Here is a 22102-nt window from a genome sequence, read left to right as displayed (position 1 = left end):
CGCTTTTTTTTTGTTTGTTTGTTTTTTGTATCTTCATTAACTCATTAAAATGCCAATGCAGACAATTCTACTTTTGTTTCCTTTGGCAGGTATGGGCTGTTGATGCTGAGAAGGATGGTCTAAATTCAAGTTCTTTGTTTCACATCACGGTTTTAGATGTCAATGATAATAACCCTGAATTTCAGATGCAGTCATACAGTTTTGCGTTTCCGGAGGGAGATTACAGGTTGGGTCCTTCTCCTGTGGTTGGACATGTAACTGCTACTGATTTGGATGAGGGAGAGAATGCACGAATAACTTATTACTTATCATCTGAGGATGGGGATAACCCATATGGCATCCAGCAGGTAAGGGCTTGGATATTCTGAAATGGAAACTGCTTTCCAGCCAGTTACTTGACATAATTGTCCTCATCAGGAAGAAAGAATAGGCAGTAACTGTTCTACTATACATGAAACCAAAACCAACTCGCAGACAAGTTTGGAATTATAAGCCCAGATCTAAAAGCTAAGACATTCTGGTCATACATTGCTTCTGTCCAAATGGGAACAGATGATTTAAAACCTTCATCTCCTTTGAGAATGTGGTTTGCAAAAGTTATCAAAATGATCAGCATATTAAACTGTATTACTTTATTTAGGATGGAACCATTTTTGTTCATGGCTATGTTGATCGTGAAACCAAAGAGAAATATGAGCTGCTGTTGGTGGCATCTGATAATGGAACGCCTCAAAGGCAGGTAATGTAGAGGACCACATTATGCTTTCTTGCAACACCCTTTTATTAATGAAAAATACAGTATTTGTGAATTTTCTGAGTCATGTTTTTTTCCTGTCATCATACCAGAATTTCACATACATCAACATTCAAGTATTAGATGTGAATGATAATGTCCCTCAGTTTACAAAAGCACAATACTCAGCCAGCATACGTGTAGCAACAGCAAAAGAAGGAGATTTTGTACTATCAGTGTCTGCTACTGACCTTGACACCGGGAACAATTCTGTTATTTCATACAGGTAAATTTCTATGAGGTTAATAAGTCTGTTTTATTAAAGAAACAGAAGGGTGTCTTTATTTCTCATAGAGTATGTTTACTGGTGACCTAAATATAAGACCTTTTTACAAGTGCTGTAATCTGTAATGATTTTTAAGCTTAGGGAAGAGGAGATACATTAATGTGTGTTTTATTAACTTTTCAAATCATGAGTGCACCATTAAGAATTAGGAATGACTATATTTTCATACATATTCTGTTTACTGAGAGGAAGAGATCAGGAAATACCAACATTCATAATGGGCTATGCATAGGAATTATATAATTGAGTGAGATTCCTGGATGAACCCCATGCTATTGAAAATATCTAGGTACACTGACAGGGAAAGTATAGATTAGGAAGTCCTTAAGATGAAAGAGTCAAAAAACTATGGATGTTTAAAAATAGGGTCTTGAAAGAGAGGAGTTTTATCTGTGAGATAGCATCCTACCTTAAATGTATACTTGTTCTTGTGAGCAATCCAGTTACCCATGAGAGTGTGCAGGAAGTAGGATCTGCAGTCTTCAAGAGAAAGTCACCTTCTCTTCTTACATTGTAGAATATGCAGCTGAGTGTACAGTGTCTGCTTAATATTTGTGGGAAGATCAAAGGCTTGAGATCTAATGGGAAGTGAAGGCATGAATTCTCACTTTCTTTAGCGTGGAAGATGTTCTAGGGAATAAAAAGACAGATGGACCTAGGTTAATGCTGCTGGAGTATGTTTCTTAGCCATTTTTTAAAATATGTATAAATAAATGCTATTTGTTGGTTCTTTTATATTTACAAATAAATACTATTTGTTGCTTGTTACAAAAGTAATGGAAATTAAGGGATACTTTCTGTGTCATTAACATGAACATTATACTGTTTTTTCTTTAAAATAGCTTAATGAACCATTCTGATATTTTCCATATAAATAACCGTACTGGAGAAATCACCCTCACCAGTAGCTTGGCCCACATCACAGCTGACACGGTTGTTACAGTGACGGTTATTGCTGCTGACAATGGAGTTCCTCAGCTTGCCTCAAATGGTTAATTATGTTTTCACCTTCTGCTTTTTTTTCTTCCAATATAAATGTAGCCTTTACCAACAATGAAATCAAAATTAATTAGAGCTAGAATCCATGTTGTGTTTTAGCAATGATGAAAATTTGCTTTTCACTCTTTGATTTCCTCCCAGGTGGTCTGATAAGCAGAGAGCTTAGTTTAATAAACCTGAAGAGGATAGATCCAGTAGTGCTCCTAGTATTCAAAACAAACAAACCTGTATCAAATGTGTTTCTTCTATTTTCTTAGAGGTAGAAACATTTAAATTTCCAGTGTAGTTTAACTCTTTTAAAAAATATTTAAATTTTTTTTCATGTATTTTTAGGAAACATTTGCATTTTTCATGACCAAAAGGAACTACTGATTTTCTTAAAATAGGATGAGAAATCTAAGTAGAATTTGAACTCATTGGGTTTTATTTATGTCATTTTTCTTTTTTTACAATATATTTAGAATAAGAGGGAAAAAAAATCAAATCCTCTGAACTCCTTGCTTTCCTACTTATTGAGGGAGCAGTATTGTTACCAGTGAAGTGTAGTTGCTCTGGAATTCCACTCAAGTATTAAAGGTTATGTATAGAAGTCATTTTATTTTGTGTATCATATATCATTCCTTTTTGCTTCTGACTTCTACTTTCTTTTTGCTACTGTTTCCTATGTGCTAGTTTCTCACAATTCCTATTACTACCCAAAATATTTAGGGAAATAGGGCACAGGGCATGATTATTTCGCCAGCAGCTTTGTTATTTTTGTACTTTAATGTATGAATGATTTTCTCTCATTAGCGTCTGTCACTGTCTACCTGCTGGTAAATGATACTGGCTTCGGTCTGGCTTTTGAAAGCTCCAGCTACGAGTTCAGCATTCCAGAAGAGGAACCAGTTAGGACTTTTGTTGGCTCTGTGAAGGCACTGACTGGAAGCATCGCTGTACAAGTAGTATACTTCTTGAGATCACATGCTGACAAGTTTGCTATTGGTGACCAAGGAGACATTGTGACACTTGCCACGCTAGATCGAGAAGATGATGACCTATACAGCATCGTGGTAGAAGCTGTTGATTCTGTGGTGCCACCCAATACAGCTATTGCTTTGGTACAGTGTGTTACATTTTTAATAGTCTTTTTAAAAAACCACTAGAATGTTAAAAGGGAAAAAAAAAAAAGTCGGGATAAATGTCATTGATTATGTAAGAATGAATATTTCAAGAGACTTGTAGAATTTAATTTCTGTTTTTCCTGAGGAAGTCCTACAATCTTGGCAGCTTCTCAAACTGCATCACTTCCAAAGGGTTCCTCTATGAATAACTCATAACCAAAGAAACTGATTAACGCTGAACTGAACCTGTGCATAGTTTTGCCAAAAAGCCCCCAAATTATTAGTTTTGCTCATTTCTTCTGGTTAAAGTATCATTTATCTTACTTGTTACAGTTGAGGATTAAAATAAATTAAATAAATGCTGAGATGCTGAGGTTGTGAAAATGTTCAAATGCTGAAGTTAGGAACCCTCTTTGTTATTGGTGGGGTTTGTTTGTTTGTTTAATTTCTCAGTAAATTTTTGTAGACTGAAATGAAAATGTTCTCCTTTGGATACTGTTTCTACAACTTTCAAGTTTCAACTTTGCATGTTTGTTTTTAAATACAGGTAACCGTGAGAGTAAATGACATCAACGACAATCCTCCAGTTTTCTCAAAAGCGATTCAAACAAAACTATCTCTTCCTGAGAATGCAGCTCCTCTAGATTTGGGAACATTTTCTGCTACTGATCTGGATGTAGGAGATAATGCATTTATAAGCTATTCTTTGCAAGATGATTTTTCTGGAACCTTCCATATTAATACTACCACAGGCAAGCTAATGACAAGAACATCCTTAGACAGAGAAATGATGGACAACTATGAGCTGAAAATAATAGTAAGTTGAGAAATCTGTTGCAAGTTTGCAAAATTCTCAAGATAAAACTGATAGACACGCAAGAAAAAAAATCTCAGTCTTCATGAATTCCATCAGAATTCATTCAGTATTTCTTATGTTATTTTTTTACTGAGAACTTTTTTTTCTGCCGTGTAAATTGTTATTGTTGAATAAATGACCCAAGAACTTCAGATCCTAAAGATCACAGACGCATGGTATCTTGCTGTCAAATCTGCAAAGCATCCATGAACTTGTTTTAGACTGTACAACAGTCACAACTATATTTCTTGTACTGTACTGCCAGTCCAGCTTTGTCCGTTCCTCTCACTTTTATCCACTCTTCGAAATGTATAATGTTGTATTTAGACATTAAATATCTGAGATTTATATTAAAAAAAAGTACTCGGGTCAAACTTTACATTTTTACATATACTTTGTAAGCATTTATTCAGTTTATCTTCTGCTATTAATCAAGTTAAGGTCTGCACATATGAGTGTCTGTTCTAGCACCTGCCATATTGCCTGAGTGTGTTTTAAGGAGACCTTTACAACTGATTAAATTATTGAGCAAAGCAAGAAGCTCTTTGAAGGTATTCAGGTCAGCAAGCACAGAGTTAGACCAACATAACTTAGTGATAACTGACCCAGCAGGAAGTTTTCAGAGACAAAGATTCCTTTCAGAATTTTTATTTTGAAATAAGTTTATATCCATATATATCCGTGCTGTATTTAATATCAACTTGTTTCTTCACAGGCCACTGACTCTGGCAAACCACCGCTATCTGCAACTTTAGCTCTAAGCATTGCTGTAGAAGACGTGAATGACAACCCACCTGTGCTCTCCCAGAAGTTGTACTCAGTGACTGTGAAAGAGAATGATCCTCCACACGTGGTAAGTGGCATTAAGAGTGTTCTTCTGTAGTAGTGTTCCTTATGCAAACTTGGAAGTGGTGCTACGATGACTGTGCATTGGTGAATGCCTGTTGAGTGTATGGAGTCTGTAAAATCAAAGTGTATTCATTTTATATGACAGTGGAGTGCCCATTCCACTGGATCTCCCTTAAGTTCTCTTCGTGCCCCTTCTACCCCAGTGGTGGTGCTGGTACAGGTCTGTTTTTCAGAGGACCTACAGGCATCCTGCTGTAAGCCTTGCTAGGTCACCTACCCAGTATCCTCTTGTTCTTAAGGTGTTCTATTTTCCCTTAGTATATCAATTTCTGGCTCCACATTTGCCTTGTGAATGTGAAGTAATGACTGGCACAAATCAAGGAAAGGGGTAACACCCTGGATTATGACATCTGTTACCTGTCCTGCTATATGCTGTGTCAGTATTTTAGCAGTGCAATTAATGGTTTTGTGAGTGATTCAGACAGTAAACATGACACAGATAGATACTAGTGCATATGCTTTGCCATTCTCTTCATTCTGATGTCAATGTTTGCTTTTTTTTTTTTTTTTTCCTATTTAGATTTTGAGTGCAACAGCTACAGATGAAGACATTGGGTACAATGCCATTATTCATTACACTATTATTGGAGATACTTCCTTTCATGTTGGGGAAATTTCTGGAAATATTTCAACAGTGCAACCTCTGGACTATGAAAGCTGTGCCCATTATACACTTATACTGAAAGCTTTCAATCCTGGCGAGCCACATCTCCAAGACACAGCAAACATTACAGGTAGCTCTATTTTATTACAGAATGTTTTCCTTAGTTTCTCTTTCAGCATATGTGATTGTAAGGCACAGAGGTAGTCCTCAGTATTAATACATTCAGCTAAAGTAGATTATTATAAATAATTGTGACCTTTTAATTATGGACATGAAATTTTTCTCAAAAAAATATTTAATGGCTTTGTCAGAAAGAAGGTTTTTTTTATACATGTTGACATTCTTTACTTCAATTTCCTCACAAATTTTCTGTGTAATTTTTAGCATAACTATTTGACAGTTTGATTGAAAATATTTTCACAATCATCCTCCTTATGTGTTTACTGACAGCCTACTACTTTACTGGTGAAAAATGTTTGATTTTAAGAGTTGTGAAAATATTGTTAAAATAATTATACTTTGTTTAAATACAAAAGCAGCAACCAAACAACAAAACAACCATTTTCCCCTCTCCCTACCTCCCCCCCACCCAAACTATATTACATGAAGATTTTACAGCAGAAGATGTCTGTGAAGTTGCATCTTTGTCCAGCCCTAGGTTTTGTATGACTGGAAGTACTGATCCTCGTCACAGAATGTTTTTTCTGTGTTATTTATACTACTGTAGGGCCTGCTTCAGTTATACTCCATTGCTGTACTGTGCCAGGTCATGTACCAACACAAAATTTACCAACCTTATCTCAGTCAAAGCCAGAGATGAGAGAGAACAAAAAAGGAGTGCAAGGAAATTATGAGATGGAAATATTCATGACAGACAGTAGTGACAACATGCTAGCTGGAAGTGAAGTCATTGGGAGGAAAGTATTTTCTGAACTGTAAAGAATTTAACCCACAAAGGATAGCTGTTTTGAAGTTAAGAAAACAAAGCTGCTGTTTTGTTTATATTGAAAGAATTTAAACTTGGTACAGAGGAACTGTGGAGACTTACATGAGATGAAGCAATAGCCTGTATATTCTTCAGTGAAATTCACATTTACACTCAGATGTGGACCTTGTTTTCTTAGTTATCGTGGAAGATGTCAACGAAGAAGGACCCATATTTGATAAACCTTCGTATTTCCAGATCCTTCTAGACAATTCTACAGCTGGCACATTTGTGGTAGATATTGATGCAAAAGATGAAAGTAAAGGTTATGATGAAGGCATTTTCTACAATATTACAGGTATGTTAGGAAAAACTTCATGTTTATTACTAGGATACTTGTGTATTACCAAACCATTAACTGTTTGTGTGGAATTAATAACCTGAAAAGTACAACAAAACTGCATCTTGGACAAGTACATTCAAAATTGATAGAAATGAGTGTGAGACAAATGTTTTAAAGTATTTATGCATAAAGCTGACTTTTTTTTTAAGAGAGATTATATTGTAGTATTATAAAAAACTGATCAGAATAATGGCTTCCAGTGAACGTTTACTATAGAAACAAAGAAGGATACTCTTGTCCTAAAGAAGTAATTGGAATTTTAGGCTTCACTTACAGCATTGCCTTGAATGTGAATCCTAATGAAAAGCTGGATACAGCAGGCACATTTGGGTGGTACTGACACGTGGTAGTATATCGGAGCTCCAACAGCTATACCACTTAATTGCATCTACCATTTCTATATGGTCTATATGGTCCCTATAGCTGTCATGCAGTAAGTATGCATTGTAATCTTTAAGCAAGTACCTGGAAGACTCAGTGCCTAACATGCTCAGCTCACAGCACCATGAGACGGATAACGTATTCCAGGCCTTTGTGACTGGAGACAAGGTTCAAAGAATCTAACAAGTACTAGCAGTTAATGAAAAACTGGATCATGGGTCTTTCTTCTTATACCTAAGAAAAGATTACAGAGAAAATGGAGCTAAACTCCTCACTGAGGTGAGGAATTCATGACATAAGAATTAGATATCTTTTGTTGAAACAAAAGTTTCTGACTGTCATTGTATCTTGAGGGGAAAAAAGCTCATCTCTGAATGTAAGAGGGGAAAAAAAGTTCTCTATGTAGATAACTGAGCTCTGGAATAAACTGGCCTGAGAAGCCACCCTTGGAGGTTTTCATCACTAGACTAGTCAAAGTCCTAAGCAACATACTGATTTCATTCAAGATCTTGCTTTGAGTGAGAGATTGGACTAGGGGCTTGAGAAGGGCCTTCCAGCTCAAATGCAGTATTAGGGGAGACTTCATACTTCATCTGTATGTGTTTCAGGTAATGCACAAAGCAGGTTTTCAACTCAAGTCTCCCCAGTCTTGGGCATATAATTCCGTCGCTGGTCTCTGCTGGCTCTGTTGAACTTATCCAATACTTGTTTTTTCCCCTCTTCAGATGGGAACTCAGAAGGCCTCTTTAATCTTTCCAGTACCTCAGGAGTACTCACACTAACAAGAGACTTAAACAAACAGGCTCTTCCCCTGTATTATTCCTTGACAGTTACTGCTACGGATTCAGGTCTGCCACCACTTTCAAATTCTGTAAAGGTACTTTATATTCTTTATATGTTCTTACTTCTTATAGTCTATATATTTATTTTATATATATATATATATATATAAGAATATGCATATATATTCTTACTTCTTATAGTGTCTACTTACAGAGTTTATTCACCATGCTGCTTTATTCTAAACTGAGTGTAACTACAGGTAACAGGTATTAAGGTGACAAAAGTGTGCAAAGAGGAGTTGGAATGTCAGCATTGCATACATATTTCAGGAAACAGGGTATGCTATTATAGCATTTAAAAAGTTATGCTGCTGTAGCAGTTGCTTGGTACATTATCTGTTTTGCACTGTTTTGATCATTCCTCTTCAGAAAAGATGCAAGAAAGACAGAGGTTCTGGACTTTGGGGAAGAAGTTTAGAGGAATGGAAATCTCTGTGCAAGGTCAAAAGTGGGACAGTTAGGAGGAACATGCTGGAAATATGTGGTATAATGAACAGGAGACAGCAAATAAGGCATCCCTGTTTACTTTCTCGTGGTATGAGAAATAAATGCATTTTAAAATGAAAAGTGAGAAACAAATATGATAAAGAAAAAAATATATTTTTTTACACAACGATATTTTTTTTGCTGCCTGTGATCTTTTGCCACTACATATCAGAGATCAGCAAAATTAAAAAAAAAATAAAAATAGTAGAAATGCATAAGGATAAAGACAGAACCTTAAAGCAATTATGAGCCATTGGCCATTGTTCTTCAAAGCACTGTACAGCTGCTGACTGACATTTAGAATGAAACTGACCTTATTTTTGTGGACTAGTGGCGTTATTTACAGCCTGGCACAGTTTTTCATAACATCAATTATATCCATCCTTGTTCTGACTGTGCAAACTACAGTGGAATCATCTATTACAAATTATCTTTTTGAGAGCTGTTAAGACAAAAAAATTCACTTGAAAATGTGAGCAACTATATATGAACAGCTGGAATTCCACTCTGTATTTAGGAAAAAGATAAACTGAAACTAAACTGGTGAAATCGCCAGCTGTTCTATTTTTATTATTATTACTTTTTTTTTTTTTTTAAACAACTTTCATTAATGTACAGGTACTAGGGTGTCAAACCCAGCATGGAGTAATCCTAGGCTTTTTCTTACTGAAAAAGTTCCAGATTTCTGTTGTGTAACATCTGTGGTCATGTCTTCTTCTCTGCAGGTGTCAGTAACAGTAGCTCCCACCAACATTTCATTCCCAGTGTTCTCTGAAGCAGTCTACCAGCCTGCACCTCTGAGTGAGAAAACATTGCCAGATACATTTGTTGTACAGATCGCTGTGTTGTATAATGCCCCTGTGGTATACAGCATTGTGTCTGGAGATCAAAAGGGTAAGCTCTTCACATAAAATAACAAGGAAAAGGATGTGTTCCATGAATGCTGCATCCCCAAACCTCCAGGTGGGGATCAGAGGAATAAATCCCAACCCCACTGTAAGGGCAGAGGAAGTCCAAGACCACTTCATGCTACTGAATGAGTACAAGTCTATGCGGCCAGATGGCATGTATCTCAGGGTACTGAAGGAGCTGGCTGAGGTGGTTGCTGAGCTGCTCTCCATCATATTTGAAAAGTCTGGCTGTCAGGTGAGGTCCCAGATGACTGGAGGAAGGGTCACATCACTCCCATTTATAAGAAAGGGAGCAAGGAGGACCTGGGGAACTACAGGTCAGTGAGTCTCACCTCTGTGCCTGGGAAGATTATGGAACAGATCCTCCTGAATGACACGCTTGATCACATGAAGAATGAGTGTGTGATCTGAGACTGCCAGCACAGCTCCACCAGGGGAAGGTCAATGCCTAACTAATCTGGTGGCCTTCTATGATAGAGTGACAGCATTGGTGGACAAAGGGAAGGCGACCAATGTCATTTACCTGGACTTGAGCAGGGCCTTTGACATGGTGCCCCACCACATCCTTATCTCCAGTTTGGAGAGATGTGGATTTGATCAGGATCAGGAGTTGGTTGAAAGGCCACAGACAGAGGGTGGTGATTAATGGTTCTGTGTCCAGCTGGAGGCCAGTAATGAGCGGTGTCCCCCAGGTGTCTGTTTTGGGACCGGTGCTCTTTAACATCTTCATCAATGACATGGATAGTGGAATTGAGTGTTTGGTGTATCTCAACCAGATCTGTAAATTCAGTATGGATCAAGTGTGAGTATGATGGAATTTTTTGCCAGATTAGTTTACAGCCATGTGCTACAGACATGACTGCACTGGCTGAATGGGTTTTTCTTAAGTTTTATTTATTTATTTATTTTTGTCTGCTATATGAAGATCAGGTGGTACCTGATCAGGCATAAAGGTACAGTGACTGGAGAGAGATGATTTAAATCAGTATAAAACCTTCTGGCTGGTGTACAAACGAGCCAACCAACAAACCTCACCTTACTCAGCAGCGTTTTCTTAAACATGACTGTAAAATGTGCTTATATGGGATAAAGTGAATTGGTATTTAGTGCTATGTTGTTGTTGTTGTTGACGTTGTTTTTTTTAACCTTTAGCTTATAGAGCTAATATTGCCTTATAAATGCAAAGTGGCTACATTTGATCTTGCTGCGAAGTGTTTGAAGCTGTGGTTCCACTCAAGTTGTCGAGACTCTGATAAATGCAGAGATACATTCCTTCATCTTCAGTCACAACAGGAATTCATAGTGAATGAAATAACTGCTTGCTGAAACAAGAACAGGTGAAGATCACCTGAACAGAAAGTGGTGCAATGAACTTCTCCCCACTGGTTTTCATAATGACTTAATTCTAAGTTTTTGCTAACTGTAGGTCTGGATTTATCTGATATTCTTACAAATCCATGCTTAACTTTATTTTATTCTTGGAAGAGTACTGTAACCTGTGATAAGATGTATAAATTACGTATAGCTTACATTGAAGGCTTTCTATCTTCAGTTTTTATTAATAAAACCAGAATAACTTATGTTTGTTTGCTTGTTTTTAATAGGATATTTCATTATCAATCCATCCACTGGTATCATAAGAACAAGAAAGAAATTAACAGTGGAAGATTTTCCAATCGATTTCAATGTGAGAGCAACAGATTCATCTACTGCTGGCATATTTAATGAAGTCTCCGTGCATGTGGAAGTCATTGATGAAAATGATTTCCCTCCAGTTTTCACATTCTCTCTATTAGAAAAAGAGCTGGAAGAGGTAAGAAAACATAATCTGAACTGAGTCATAAAAATGAACCCTCACAGTAGTAATGAAAACAAATACTGAACTATTGTGTTGAGAATATACGTAAACATCATGGAACTGTTCTGCCGTACAGTGTTTTAAGGTTTATTTCAACCTGAAAATCCTAATACATAGAGAATGGTCTAGAAGTGAGGATGTAGTGAAGAAAAAGTGAATGCTTTACTAATAAAGGGCTCCATGACAGGAATAAAAAGTAGCCATTCCCATCTTGCATTTCATTTACAGAACATCTTTATGTGCGTTTACAATCTGATTCTCATTTAGTCTTTTGTAAGGGAGCCTTGAGATAAGAAGACTGAGTGGGGATCTTATTAATGTTTATGAATATCTTAAGTGTGGGAGACAAAGGGACATGGCCAATCTCTTTTCAGTGGTCTGTGGGGACAGGGCAAGGGGAAATGGCCATAAACTGGAGCATAGGAAGTTCTGCACCAATATGCAGAAGAATTTCTTGATGGTGGGGGTGACGGAGCACTGCAACAGGCTGTCCGGGGAGGTTGTGGAGTCTACTTCTCTGATATTCAAGTCCTGCCTGGTCAATTACCCGTGCAACCTGCTGTAGGGAGCCTGCTTTGAAGGGGCTGGACTTGATGACCTTTGGAGGTCCCTTCCAACCCCTACAAATTTGTGATTCAGTAGAGCTTCTTGCATGGAAGTAACAGAAACAAGTCTTCTCTAGGTTTGTGCACTTCTCTCATGCAAGCAGATCTGCTATGATTCGCCACTAAGTGGTTGCAGAAAGCAAGCTAGATTTCAGTCTGTTGGTATTATGTTACAATGGCCTGCAATGGAAGTCACAACTATGCAAAAGGATCTAAGCTACATCTCACTCTTCAACTCTTTCTAAGCTTTAATCTGCTTGCTACTTAAAAAAACAAAAACAACAGAAAAAATCCAGCACACTGATGAGGTTTATGTTTCAGGGAGCACATACATTGTGTTTGAGATTACTGGCTGATTTAAAACGCTGTCCATAACAACCACAACTGGTTTTGACATCTAGTCAATTCCTAATGTTTAACTAAATCTACACTTAAATATTATACTTATTTTTAACATTCCCCGTCACTTCAATGTAGAAGAGTTGGAAGCAAATTGCCAAACCTTAAAAATTGATTTCTATATGAAATGTTTACAGTGAAAGAATGGTTGGATGTAGAGTCGGATCAAATAACTTTAGATCAGGTTTCAAATGGCCTTGAAATTAAAATGCTGATATTTACTGTCAATCTGGATGCAAATAACATTTTTAAAGGGAAGAATTGGATCATTTATTTTGAAAAGAATAATTAATGTTCAGAGAGGAAAAAATGGCTTCAAAGTTGATAACAACTCTGTAGTTTCGAAGGAGTAGACATTATTAATTATTAATAATTCCTTAACAGCATGTCAGATGCTTGAGATCAACATCTGATGTGTTGGTAATATTTTTTTTCTGAAGAAAAGACACAGACTGAGGAAATAGTTCTGTTCTTCAGTGTATGCAGTGTCTGTTTCCCCCTTCACATATTTCAAGAAATTGCAGCTAGCCAAAGTCCATGAGAGCATCGATTTGTTTTTCATTGACAGAATTTGCCTGCTACCGAGATTGTCCACCTGATAGCTCAGGATAACGATACGGGTAGAAATGGTGTCCTAACATATGGCATTCTCAGTGGAGATGGAACAAAATTCCGGATAGATGAAGCAACTGGAATTCTGTATTCCACTGTCTCCTTTGATTATGAAGACGAACCTACAGAGTACCAGGTTTGCTTTTGTTTTCTTAAAGCTGAAGTGATTTGAGAATTCAGGTTTACATTTCTAAGAATACCCTGAAGTTTAAAACTCATCCAGATTTTTTAATCGTAATGCAAGTATCTATTTATATGGTTTCATTTAAAAAATCATATTACTTATAGGTTGTAATATATGCTGAAGATGATGGAATCCCTGAGAAGAAAAGGGGTTACTGCACAGTTGTCATAAAGATCACTGATGTTAATGACTGGCCACCTGTATTTAATCCAGTGACTCCATTCAGTGTAAATGAAAATGTGGATGTGGGATTCATAGTTGGGAAAGTCACAGCAACGGACAGAGACACAGGAGACAATGCTTTTATTCTTTACAGCCTTACAGGTAACTAGGGGTTCTCTTACTGCTTTGGGAGAACTGTCATGTTGTTGTGTACATTGCTAAAAACATAAATAGCCTCGTATATGTTAACTCCCAAGTCTTCCCTACGTAAGCCAAGAAGGTTCATTTTCACCTGCTTTACTATTTTAATAATTTATGCTCACATAGCTTTCAAAATTATTGAATAGCAGTTTTCTTTGTAGAAACTACAATTTTTCTAAATGCTGTTAAATTACACCTCTCTTTGGCTTGTCGACTGTGATCAATTCGCAGCTACTAGAAGCATCACAAGTGTGTTGGGAACTGATACACTACCATGGACCACTTAAGAGCTGTCTTCACCTTTGTGCTGGACTCCTTTACCTCTGTAGTAGAAGTAGCACAACAGGCAGCACCTCCTCTGAAACCTCAGATCTCTGTACAAGCTATTAATGTATACTGTCCCTAATTTCATCTTAAATCGGTGTGCCAGACTGTGAACCACAGCAGCAGAGAACTCTGGTCTGTGCTTCCTATCACATTTAACTGCTGCGATCACAGCTGAGAAGAGCACCTCTTTTGCCACTACATTCAGCGTGACAAAGATGGTGATACAGAGACCTCTGGTCCAAAGCCTGCAGGCACTAGAAGTTGCTGTTGTTGTTTATACCATCAAGAGCAACGTGAATATAGTTTTTAGGATCTTGTATTTCCAATATGCAAACAGACTTTGAGGTGGTTTTGGACAAGAGTAGCCAGTAAAAATCACTGCCACGTCTTTTGGCAGTGAAAATTTGATTTCTCTTTACATCTACATGCCACTCAGTCCACCTACCTTAGAGCCTGAATAAGTTCAGTTATGCCTCTTATAGAACTTAGCATGTAGGCACGCTGTCTTGTCACAGTGTTGACTGTTGCAACAAGCGAATGAGACTAAACGCACAGGTCAGAGAACTGCAAAAGAGCTTGGGAACACCTCTGAACCTCCACTAGTATCAAACAGATATGCAGGGTTGGAGGAGTGTCCTTCTAGAGATGTATGGCATAGTGGAGTCATGGAGTGCATCATCGTTTGCATGCCTCAAAACCTTTATGAGTGAGATGGATGTATCTGTAGAACTCATTAACCCATTCTGTCGGCTCACAATTCAAACGTTCATCTACTCAATCTTTTGTGTTTTTCTTGTACGTCATCTACAGAATGGTTTTCATGAGCTCAAGGTGCAAGTAAATGTATAATTAACTACCATTTTAAATGCTACATTTCTCAGATGTATTCACTGATAATGCTGCTTTGATTGTATCTCAGGTGGTGGAGGAAATATATTTGAAATAGATGCAATACTTGGGAACATTAAGATAAAGAACTCTCCAGACTATGAAAGTGTGAATGAATATACCCTTACAGTGAATGCAGTCAACAATAAATCTGCCCCTTTCTATCAGGTAAAAGTGTATTGCTGTAATGAACTGTGACACCTCCAGTCACTGTAGATTTGAAATAGTGGGAGGAACATTTATCAGAGATATTTATTCTGCAAAATATATTAGTCACACAATTGTGTTTAGGGTCAGATTTTTGCCACCAGTATCTGTTCTGAAGGACACTGTCTACCATAATTCATTGAAATAATTTATAATCATGTGGGGCAGAATTTGACACTAAACTGTTCGCTGGCTAACCTGTGATGGGAAGAAGAATCCTTGCCTGTTGCTTTTGGTTAGAACTAGAAGTACTGTGTTGACTTTTCATGGCAGGAAAAGCAGTTTTCAGTAGGTTGTTCCAATTCTTCTCTCTTTCTCTTAATTGAAAATTTATTACACAATCAACAGAACTACAAAATTTGTATTTCCATTATTGGTTGCAAAAGTAGGACACAGAATCTCCTAAACAAATCCTCTTCTTACTCATTCTGAAAGCTTCCAAAAAGTAGAACCCTAATGCAAGTATGAATTCCTACCTCTTTTGTATTAAAATCTTGTTGTGATCTCTGATATCAAGATGACAAAATTAAATGCTACCTGTTCTTTTACTGCAGCATTCTTGAACTCTAATTTATACTTTTTATTACATATGCGAATAATAACAAAATATTGCTAAATAAGACATTCTAAATAGTCTAAGATGCACTAAACTATTTTGTTTTTTAGGCAACTACTAACGTCACTGTTCTAGTGATTGATGTGAATGATAATGCTCCAGTATTTGCTCAGAATTCCTATTCCGCTTCTATAAACATGATTAATCCAGTAGGTGCTCATGTCATAACTGTGCATGCTACTGACAAGGATCAGGTAACTACTTATGTTTGATTTTGACACTGCTTTAACTTGCAGCCCAAATATATTTTCATTTGTTCTTTAGGCATGAAATACCAACAGTATTGTAACAGAAAGTGAATTGTAATTTACTAGCAGTGTTGGGAATTGGAAGTCAGGATTTTGTTATTTCTGCTCTAACAATAATGTGCTCCCTATTTTGAGGTATATTTTTTCAGCTGTGTTCACCCCAGCTTTCCCCCTTATTGTGTGGAGTTGTACTAGTCTTTCAAAACTACACAAGAGCATAAGCAATTTAGTGAGAGTGAAATTATCTGTAATGGAGGATTCTCTGAAAACTAAACAACGTGTATCTGAGTTGAAGATGTAAATGTATGCTCAGCAAATGCCTCTAAAGAGTGGCATCCCAGCTCATTCTCTGTCTCCGTTGCTCAAAGTAATTTTGTTTGACTGACTGACTCTACCAGTACTGCACCCACTGGGGTTGTATCCAGGTAACAGGAAATATATCAGTCAGTCAGATCACCATGACAACATCGAAACTAATTATGTCACTTAAAAGACAAAACATCTAGAAGTGACAGCGGAACATAAATATCAGGTGATTTCCTAATATTTCATGCATAAATTTGGTTAAAATATCTGTAGTTATGATATATTGCTGCAAAGAATCAAAAGGCCCTTCTTGCTCTTTGCTATTATTTTGTATAAAAAACAAAAATGCTTATGAAAGCTGCCAAACCGAGAACCCTGCACTGAGACCTAATGAAATTCCCATATTAAGATGTGGCTGGTGATCAGCTCTGCATCCTGTCAGAATTCTGGGGCATGGCTCAGCGGTGAAGTCCTTGGCTCTTGTACTTCTACAGATTATATAGTGACAATAGATGCTCGTGCCAGGGTTTGATCCTGATTCTGCAGAGCTGTGGGAAACACAGTTCTCGATACATCTGACAGTGTGGACAAAGCTTTCTGGCACCAATGGAAAATGAACACACTTTGACAGACAGGGAATTCAGAGTGTATTGTCCCAAGTTACGTGAGGAATCCAGAGGAAAAAAAAAAATCTTCACCCATCAGTGTCCTCCTCTTCTGAAAATCTAACTCAGATGTTCTAAGTTATGAACTTTGATTACAAAACTATTGAGGTAGCATTTTGGTATAAGCTAAAGTAGACTAAAAGTTTGTACAGAGCTGAAGACTATGACACACTTAAAGTCTCGCTAAATGCACTGTTATATAAGTGTGTGTTCTTAAGGCTATAAATATATATAGCTCTTGAAGCATCAGTTAATGGAAGGGAGGCAACAGCATTATGCTGATGACTGTCCATTGGCTCTTGTGTTAAAACTTAAGCATAAAGTACCTATGAGTCCTGATTATTCCTATATGGTTAAAATGCCACTGACATTCTGTCAACTTAAGCAAGGAAATACTGAGATTTCAGTGAGTCTGTACTAAGGGACTAGGAACTCTGAATTAACGTGGTCCTGCAAGCATTAGTGACATAAAATTGTGTTCCTTTCGTGCCAGGGGCAAAACGGCCTTATTGAATACTCCATTATCCCAGATCTAAACTTCAGTGCATTCTTCTTGATAGAAGATGAGAATGAGGGGAAAATAATAACAACTGGAAACCTGTCTAGACTTGAAGAGATCCATTTAACAGTGATGGCAAAAGACAAAGGTTCTCCATCTTTAAATGGTACTGCTGTGATCACTCTTAATGTGATTGATAACCGTCCATTTGTTCCTCAGTTTTCTGAGAACAAAATCAGGTGAGTTTTATAACTGGTACATATTCACCAGGTAGATGAACACACATTGAAAGTTGAAGATAACTATACAAGTGTTTCTGTCTCACAAACTAGAAAGGCCTTTATTTTTTCTCGTTATTTTTATTTATTTATTTGTTTGGAGTAAAAATAAAAGTCCAGGAAGTTCTGCTGTGTTGGTAGTTCTGGGAGCATGATGCAAGGCATCACCTTTCATTTCTTTAGCATGCAGCTTATACAAGTCAGACTAAGTCCTTTTCCTCTTGAATGCTAATAAAACCACTTTCCTTAGGCTTTATGCAAGGGTAAACAAATTTTGGTCTACAAAAGTAGGCTTTACACTGCTCTCTGAAGGCCACTGAGCTCTAGCAAACACCTAGAAGGGCCCAAGGTAGGATTATGCTTGGAGACCTTGCTATTTTAAGGATTTAAGTTTCAAAGCCTTTCAATGCAACTGCTGCTGGAATAAACTTCCCAGCTAATCAGTGCTAAACTGAATTGAATTATCTTTTATTTTCTATGTTAGCATTTCAGTTTTGGAAAACACAGGAGTGGATCATTCAATTTACACTTTTGCTGTGGCTGAAACTTCAGGAAAATCGATTGTTTACACAATTGTATCTGGCAATGAAAAAGGTGAGCGCTGTTTCATTTCTGACTTAAAAGTGCTATCAGACTGACCTGTCTTTTGTATGGCAGATGCTTCTGAATTTAATTGAGAAGTTGGAGATCAAAAATAAAAAATTGTCATTTAGTTTAATTTATAAATAAATACGCAATTAATTTCTTGCAGATCTCTTCAGTGTAACAGTTTGGTAACCTTTGGCTAACAAGGTGGTTATTACCTGCCATTAAATGGGTTCCTGTGGTAGTTAAGATACAAAAAACTGCAGGCTAAGGAAATAAAACTGAAGTCCTTGTTAGCAGGTAGCTCCCTCCCTGCCAGTCACTTTTAGTCATTTCCTTGCACTTGCACCTTTGCTTGGGCATTTGTCCTTCAGATTGAGCAGCTGTGAGGTAACTCCACACAAAAAATAGGAATCAATAAAAACGAATAGGAAATTTGGAAATCAAAGGCAACGAGGGTCTGTAATTTTGTTTTCCAAGTTAGCTGCTCATTTACAAGTTTCTAAAGGTGTGTGTCTGGGATAAGACCATAAACATATATCATATAACACCTCTGCTGTTCAGACAGTGTAGAGATGCACTTCACATTTTTAAGAGCAGAGGGCCCACAGAAGCATTCTAAGAGAAACCGAGATACAAAAGGTAGGAGAGCTATATGTATTATAACAACAAAAGTGCGTGCTTTTACTTTCAGGTCATTTTAGATTGGATCCAAAGAGTGGTCAGCTGAAAACAGCAATTAATTTGAACTATGAGGAAGTTTCTCAGTATGTGATTTTAGTAGAAGCAAATGAAAATGTTGCATCTGCTGCGCAAGTTCAGTCTTCAGGTAACATTCCTTCAAAGGACTTTCCAACTTGAATAAGAGCAATGAACGTGGGATATTTTTTTGTCTTTTGTACTTGCAAACAATGATGGGAATTGAGATTCTCCTTAATCTGAAAAGTCTGGCAAGAAGGACAAAAAGTGGAAGGTCAAGGCTGTGCAGTACAGTACAGTATCTCTACAGTAGCAGCAGCAGCCTCAGAAAAGAATGTAATGCATTGGACTGTTGATCAGGTACAGCCAAGTGAAGGCTGACAGAGAAACAGCTTTGGCTTTTCACTGCCTGTTCTTATCACAGCCCCGGGAGAAGTGAAATAGCTCCTCCTCACATTTCCCTGCTAAATTCCCTTTCTTTTCCTTCTTCCTCATGTGCAGCACAGATACCCTCTGCAAAGCTACAGCCTGGCCCAGCCTCTTTAAAAGTTGTGCTTTGTTTGATGTTTGTTGTTGTTGCAACAACAGAGATAACCTGTGTTTGCTTAGCAGGTCTGTTTGCTCAAAATGTGGCGATGCTGACAATCTCAGTGCAGGATGTAAATGAAAAGCCAGAATTTTTGAGTAGTATGTACTCTGCTCTGATACCAAGCTCTGTGCCATACAAGTACCCGGTTATTACAGTTCAGGTAAAGTATCTTTCTGTGCTCTTCAGGAGGACACAAATCTTTACAAATACTTGATTTTATTTTATTTTTCTTCAACTTGTTCAAATTGGTTTAAAGAAGCTGTTAAATCTGCTTTCAAAAGTCAAATTCTGCTCATCATTAAGTTTGACCATAATGCAGGTGAAAGATGGGGTGTTTAGGGGACTAATCCATACCTGCCCCACCAGTGGTTCTGTCAGAAGAGAGATGCAGTCTGTTTTGACTCATGCTGCTGCCTTAAGGGTAAAAATGGGGCTTAAAGGATTACACACCGCACAGGTGTTAACATCTCCTTGGTGTTAACTGCTTTGTTATCTATCAAACTCAAATAGGAAATGAACTACAAAATGGAAGAATGTCTAATTTTCGAGTTACTCAGTTCCTATACTCTGCTTCCTTTATCCTTGCAGTTGAGGCATCCTCCTGGGCTCTATGGGAAATATATTTTCTCTTTTAAACACTTGGTTTGATTCTGATAACTTGTGCCCCACTTTGTTAGTGCAAAGGGAAAAAATGTAACTATCCTTGAACTATCCAGTCTTCCAAAGAGCCCAAAAGCTACAAACTGTGCTTCAAAACTGCAAAAAAAATTTATTTTTATTTATTTATTTATTTATTTATTTATTTTTAAAAACCAGGCCACAGATCCAGATGCAGGAGGCAATGGACTTCTGACGTACAGCTTATTGAATCATCAAGGAGAATTTGATGTCAATGAAAATACAGGGCAGATTTATACAGTTTCTGTAGCAGGAAGAGCTGGATCAATTTTTCTGCAACTCCAAGCTGCAGACCAAGGTGGACTCACAGCCCACACAACAGTCAATGTAAGGAAGAATGCTATCTACAGTCCTAATTTCCTTCCGTGTCAAAACTCTGTATAAAATAAAGTCTAGATTTGGTAATGGCCAAGAAAAACCCCACCTCTAAAAACAGTTAACATCAGACAATAAGATTATCAGGTATACCAATATTCATTACATATGGTCAGGCCAAAATTATAAGGTTGTTCTTTCTTTTAATTCATACAAATATCATGACATGAAAATTGACTTTTAGAGGATGTTTTTCTACTATTATTATTAATTTCTTAACTAGCTCAGTTCTTGGCTAAGTCAATATTTACCTCAATTTTGGAGCTGCTACCAGGCATTGCAATTTGGTACCAATTCCCTTCCTTCCCCCTTGGTGCAGTTTTTTCCTACGCTATCGACTTTATTAGTGTAAGAATCTCCATGTGACTACACAGCAGATGCATCTTCTATATGCGTCTGAAACTCAGACACTCCAGCAAAGACTTGAAATACGAAACTAGTTAGATAGTTGTCCTTTAAATAGTTCATTTATAATAAATGCACATCACTGGCAGGTATAACTAGAGATAGTGCAGAAAAATCCAGATGTTTCCGCAGTTTATCCTTACTTAGTTTTGGAGATGTTTTATTTTTTTAATCACGTATATGGAAATTGAACGTAAGGTATGAAAATCTGGCAAGCTCTTTTCCCCAACACGTTGCTGACAAGCTTGGTAGGTCTCTGCACTGGTTCAGTTAGAATTTAATGTATCTTCAACTTTTGAATTACTTAGAATACTCTCTTAAAGACTCATTTATATTGAAATTAATGACATAAGAAATTGATTTCTCATTCTTAGCATCACCATCAGAGTTTTTTGTTTTAAGTCAGTCTTGGAGAGAGATATAAATGGCTTAGAAAGCCTTACATGCAATTTCTTCATTTCTTAGGCAACTATTTATGTCACCTCCAGTAGCAACATCGTGGTGTTTGTTCTTAATCAGAAGATCAATGCTGTTGAAAGAAACATCGCTGAAGTAAAAAGGTATATTTTTAAACTGTGAAACTTGGTGTAATGCAGAATGATTTGAGAGTAATATATCAGAAGGATACACCATTTTTACCTGTAAGAATCTGGCCTGAGTTGACAAATGTCAGAGTGTTATTGGATTAGGTGATTTCAAGAGATCCCTTTATACCATAACATTTCTGTGATTTTCAGCTGCATAGGGAAACATTCTTTCCTGGATAGTTGGCCCAGTGTGCACATGTGGAGACAAATAGGATAGAAGATATACAGACCTTTCATTCTTTGACAAAAGTCACAAGTCCACAACCCTTTTGCTACAAATGACAAATCCCCCTTATGGGACAGCAGCAGTGCTTTTCAAGATCCATCCCAGCCCACAGCACTAGGAGATTAGCATTGTGCTTATGGCCATAGTGCACTTAAAAACACCTTTTTCCATTGTTAATGAAGATGCAGAATACTTTAGTTTTACAGAATTTGGGGGGAAATTTCTTTGAAGAGTGGAGAAAATGAACTTTTCCTTAACACTATCATGTCACTGATTTATTGTTGCTAAGATAATAAGAGACCCCATAGCTGCTCTTGCTCCATTCGTTGGAAGCAGCTGGTACTGACACATATCAAGATGGTGGGTTAACCAGGCCAATGGGGTCCGATCCAGTGTCTGCATCCA

At 37.3% G+C, this 22102-nt stretch overlaps 1 protein-coding gene across 4 annotated transcripts in view; it reads left to right on the top strand.

The window, feature by feature from the left end:
- Nucleotides 1-22102, top strand: part of LOC107310795 (protocadherin Fat 4-like) — a 41730-nt gene that overhangs the window by 16871 nt on the left and 2757 nt on the right. For 3 of the 4 annotated variants that reach the window (XM_015856778.2, XM_015856777.2, XM_015856774.2), the window contains exons 18-39: nucleotides 90-347; nucleotides 641-739; nucleotides 847-1019; nucleotides 1922-2070; nucleotides 2871-3178; nucleotides 3729-3998; nucleotides 4753-4890; nucleotides 5467-5680; nucleotides 6675-6833; nucleotides 7985-8136; nucleotides 9313-9481; nucleotides 11103-11311; nucleotides 12929-13108; nucleotides 13261-13480; nucleotides 14766-14902; nucleotides 15608-15751; nucleotides 17270-17514; nucleotides 18038-18147; nucleotides 18833-18967; nucleotides 19447-19586; nucleotides 20243-20431; nucleotides 21350-21444. In XM_015856778.2, the coding sequence (XP_015712264.1) occupies nucleotides 90-347; nucleotides 641-739; nucleotides 847-1019; nucleotides 1922-2070; nucleotides 2871-3178; nucleotides 3729-3998; nucleotides 4753-4890; nucleotides 5467-5680; nucleotides 6675-6833; nucleotides 7985-8136; nucleotides 9313-9481; nucleotides 11103-11311; nucleotides 12929-13108; nucleotides 13261-13480; nucleotides 14766-14902; nucleotides 15608-15751; nucleotides 17270-17514; nucleotides 18038-18147; nucleotides 18833-18967; nucleotides 19447-19586; nucleotides 20243-20431; nucleotides 21350-21444 (3893 nt within the window). The remainder of the gene's footprint in view (nucleotides 1-89; nucleotides 348-640; nucleotides 740-846; nucleotides 1020-1921; nucleotides 2071-2870; nucleotides 3179-3728; nucleotides 3999-4752; nucleotides 4891-5466; nucleotides 5681-6674; nucleotides 6834-7984; nucleotides 8137-9312; nucleotides 9482-11102; nucleotides 11312-12928; nucleotides 13109-13260; nucleotides 13481-14765; nucleotides 14903-15607; nucleotides 15752-17269; nucleotides 17515-18037; nucleotides 18148-18832; nucleotides 18968-19446; nucleotides 19587-20242; nucleotides 20432-21349; nucleotides 21445-22102) is intronic. The other variant, XM_015856776.2, reaches the window with a different exon arrangement.

Source organism: Coturnix japonica, chromosome 3, assembly GCF_001577835.2.
Source record: "Coturnix japonica isolate 7356 chromosome 3, Coturnix japonica 2.1, whole genome shotgun sequence".
Lineage (NCBI taxonomy): Eukaryota > Metazoa > Chordata > Aves > Galliformes > Phasianidae > Coturnix > Coturnix japonica.
The sequence above is the reverse complement of the archived record's forward strand: the minus strand, read 5'-3'. Positions and strand labels throughout refer to the sequence as shown.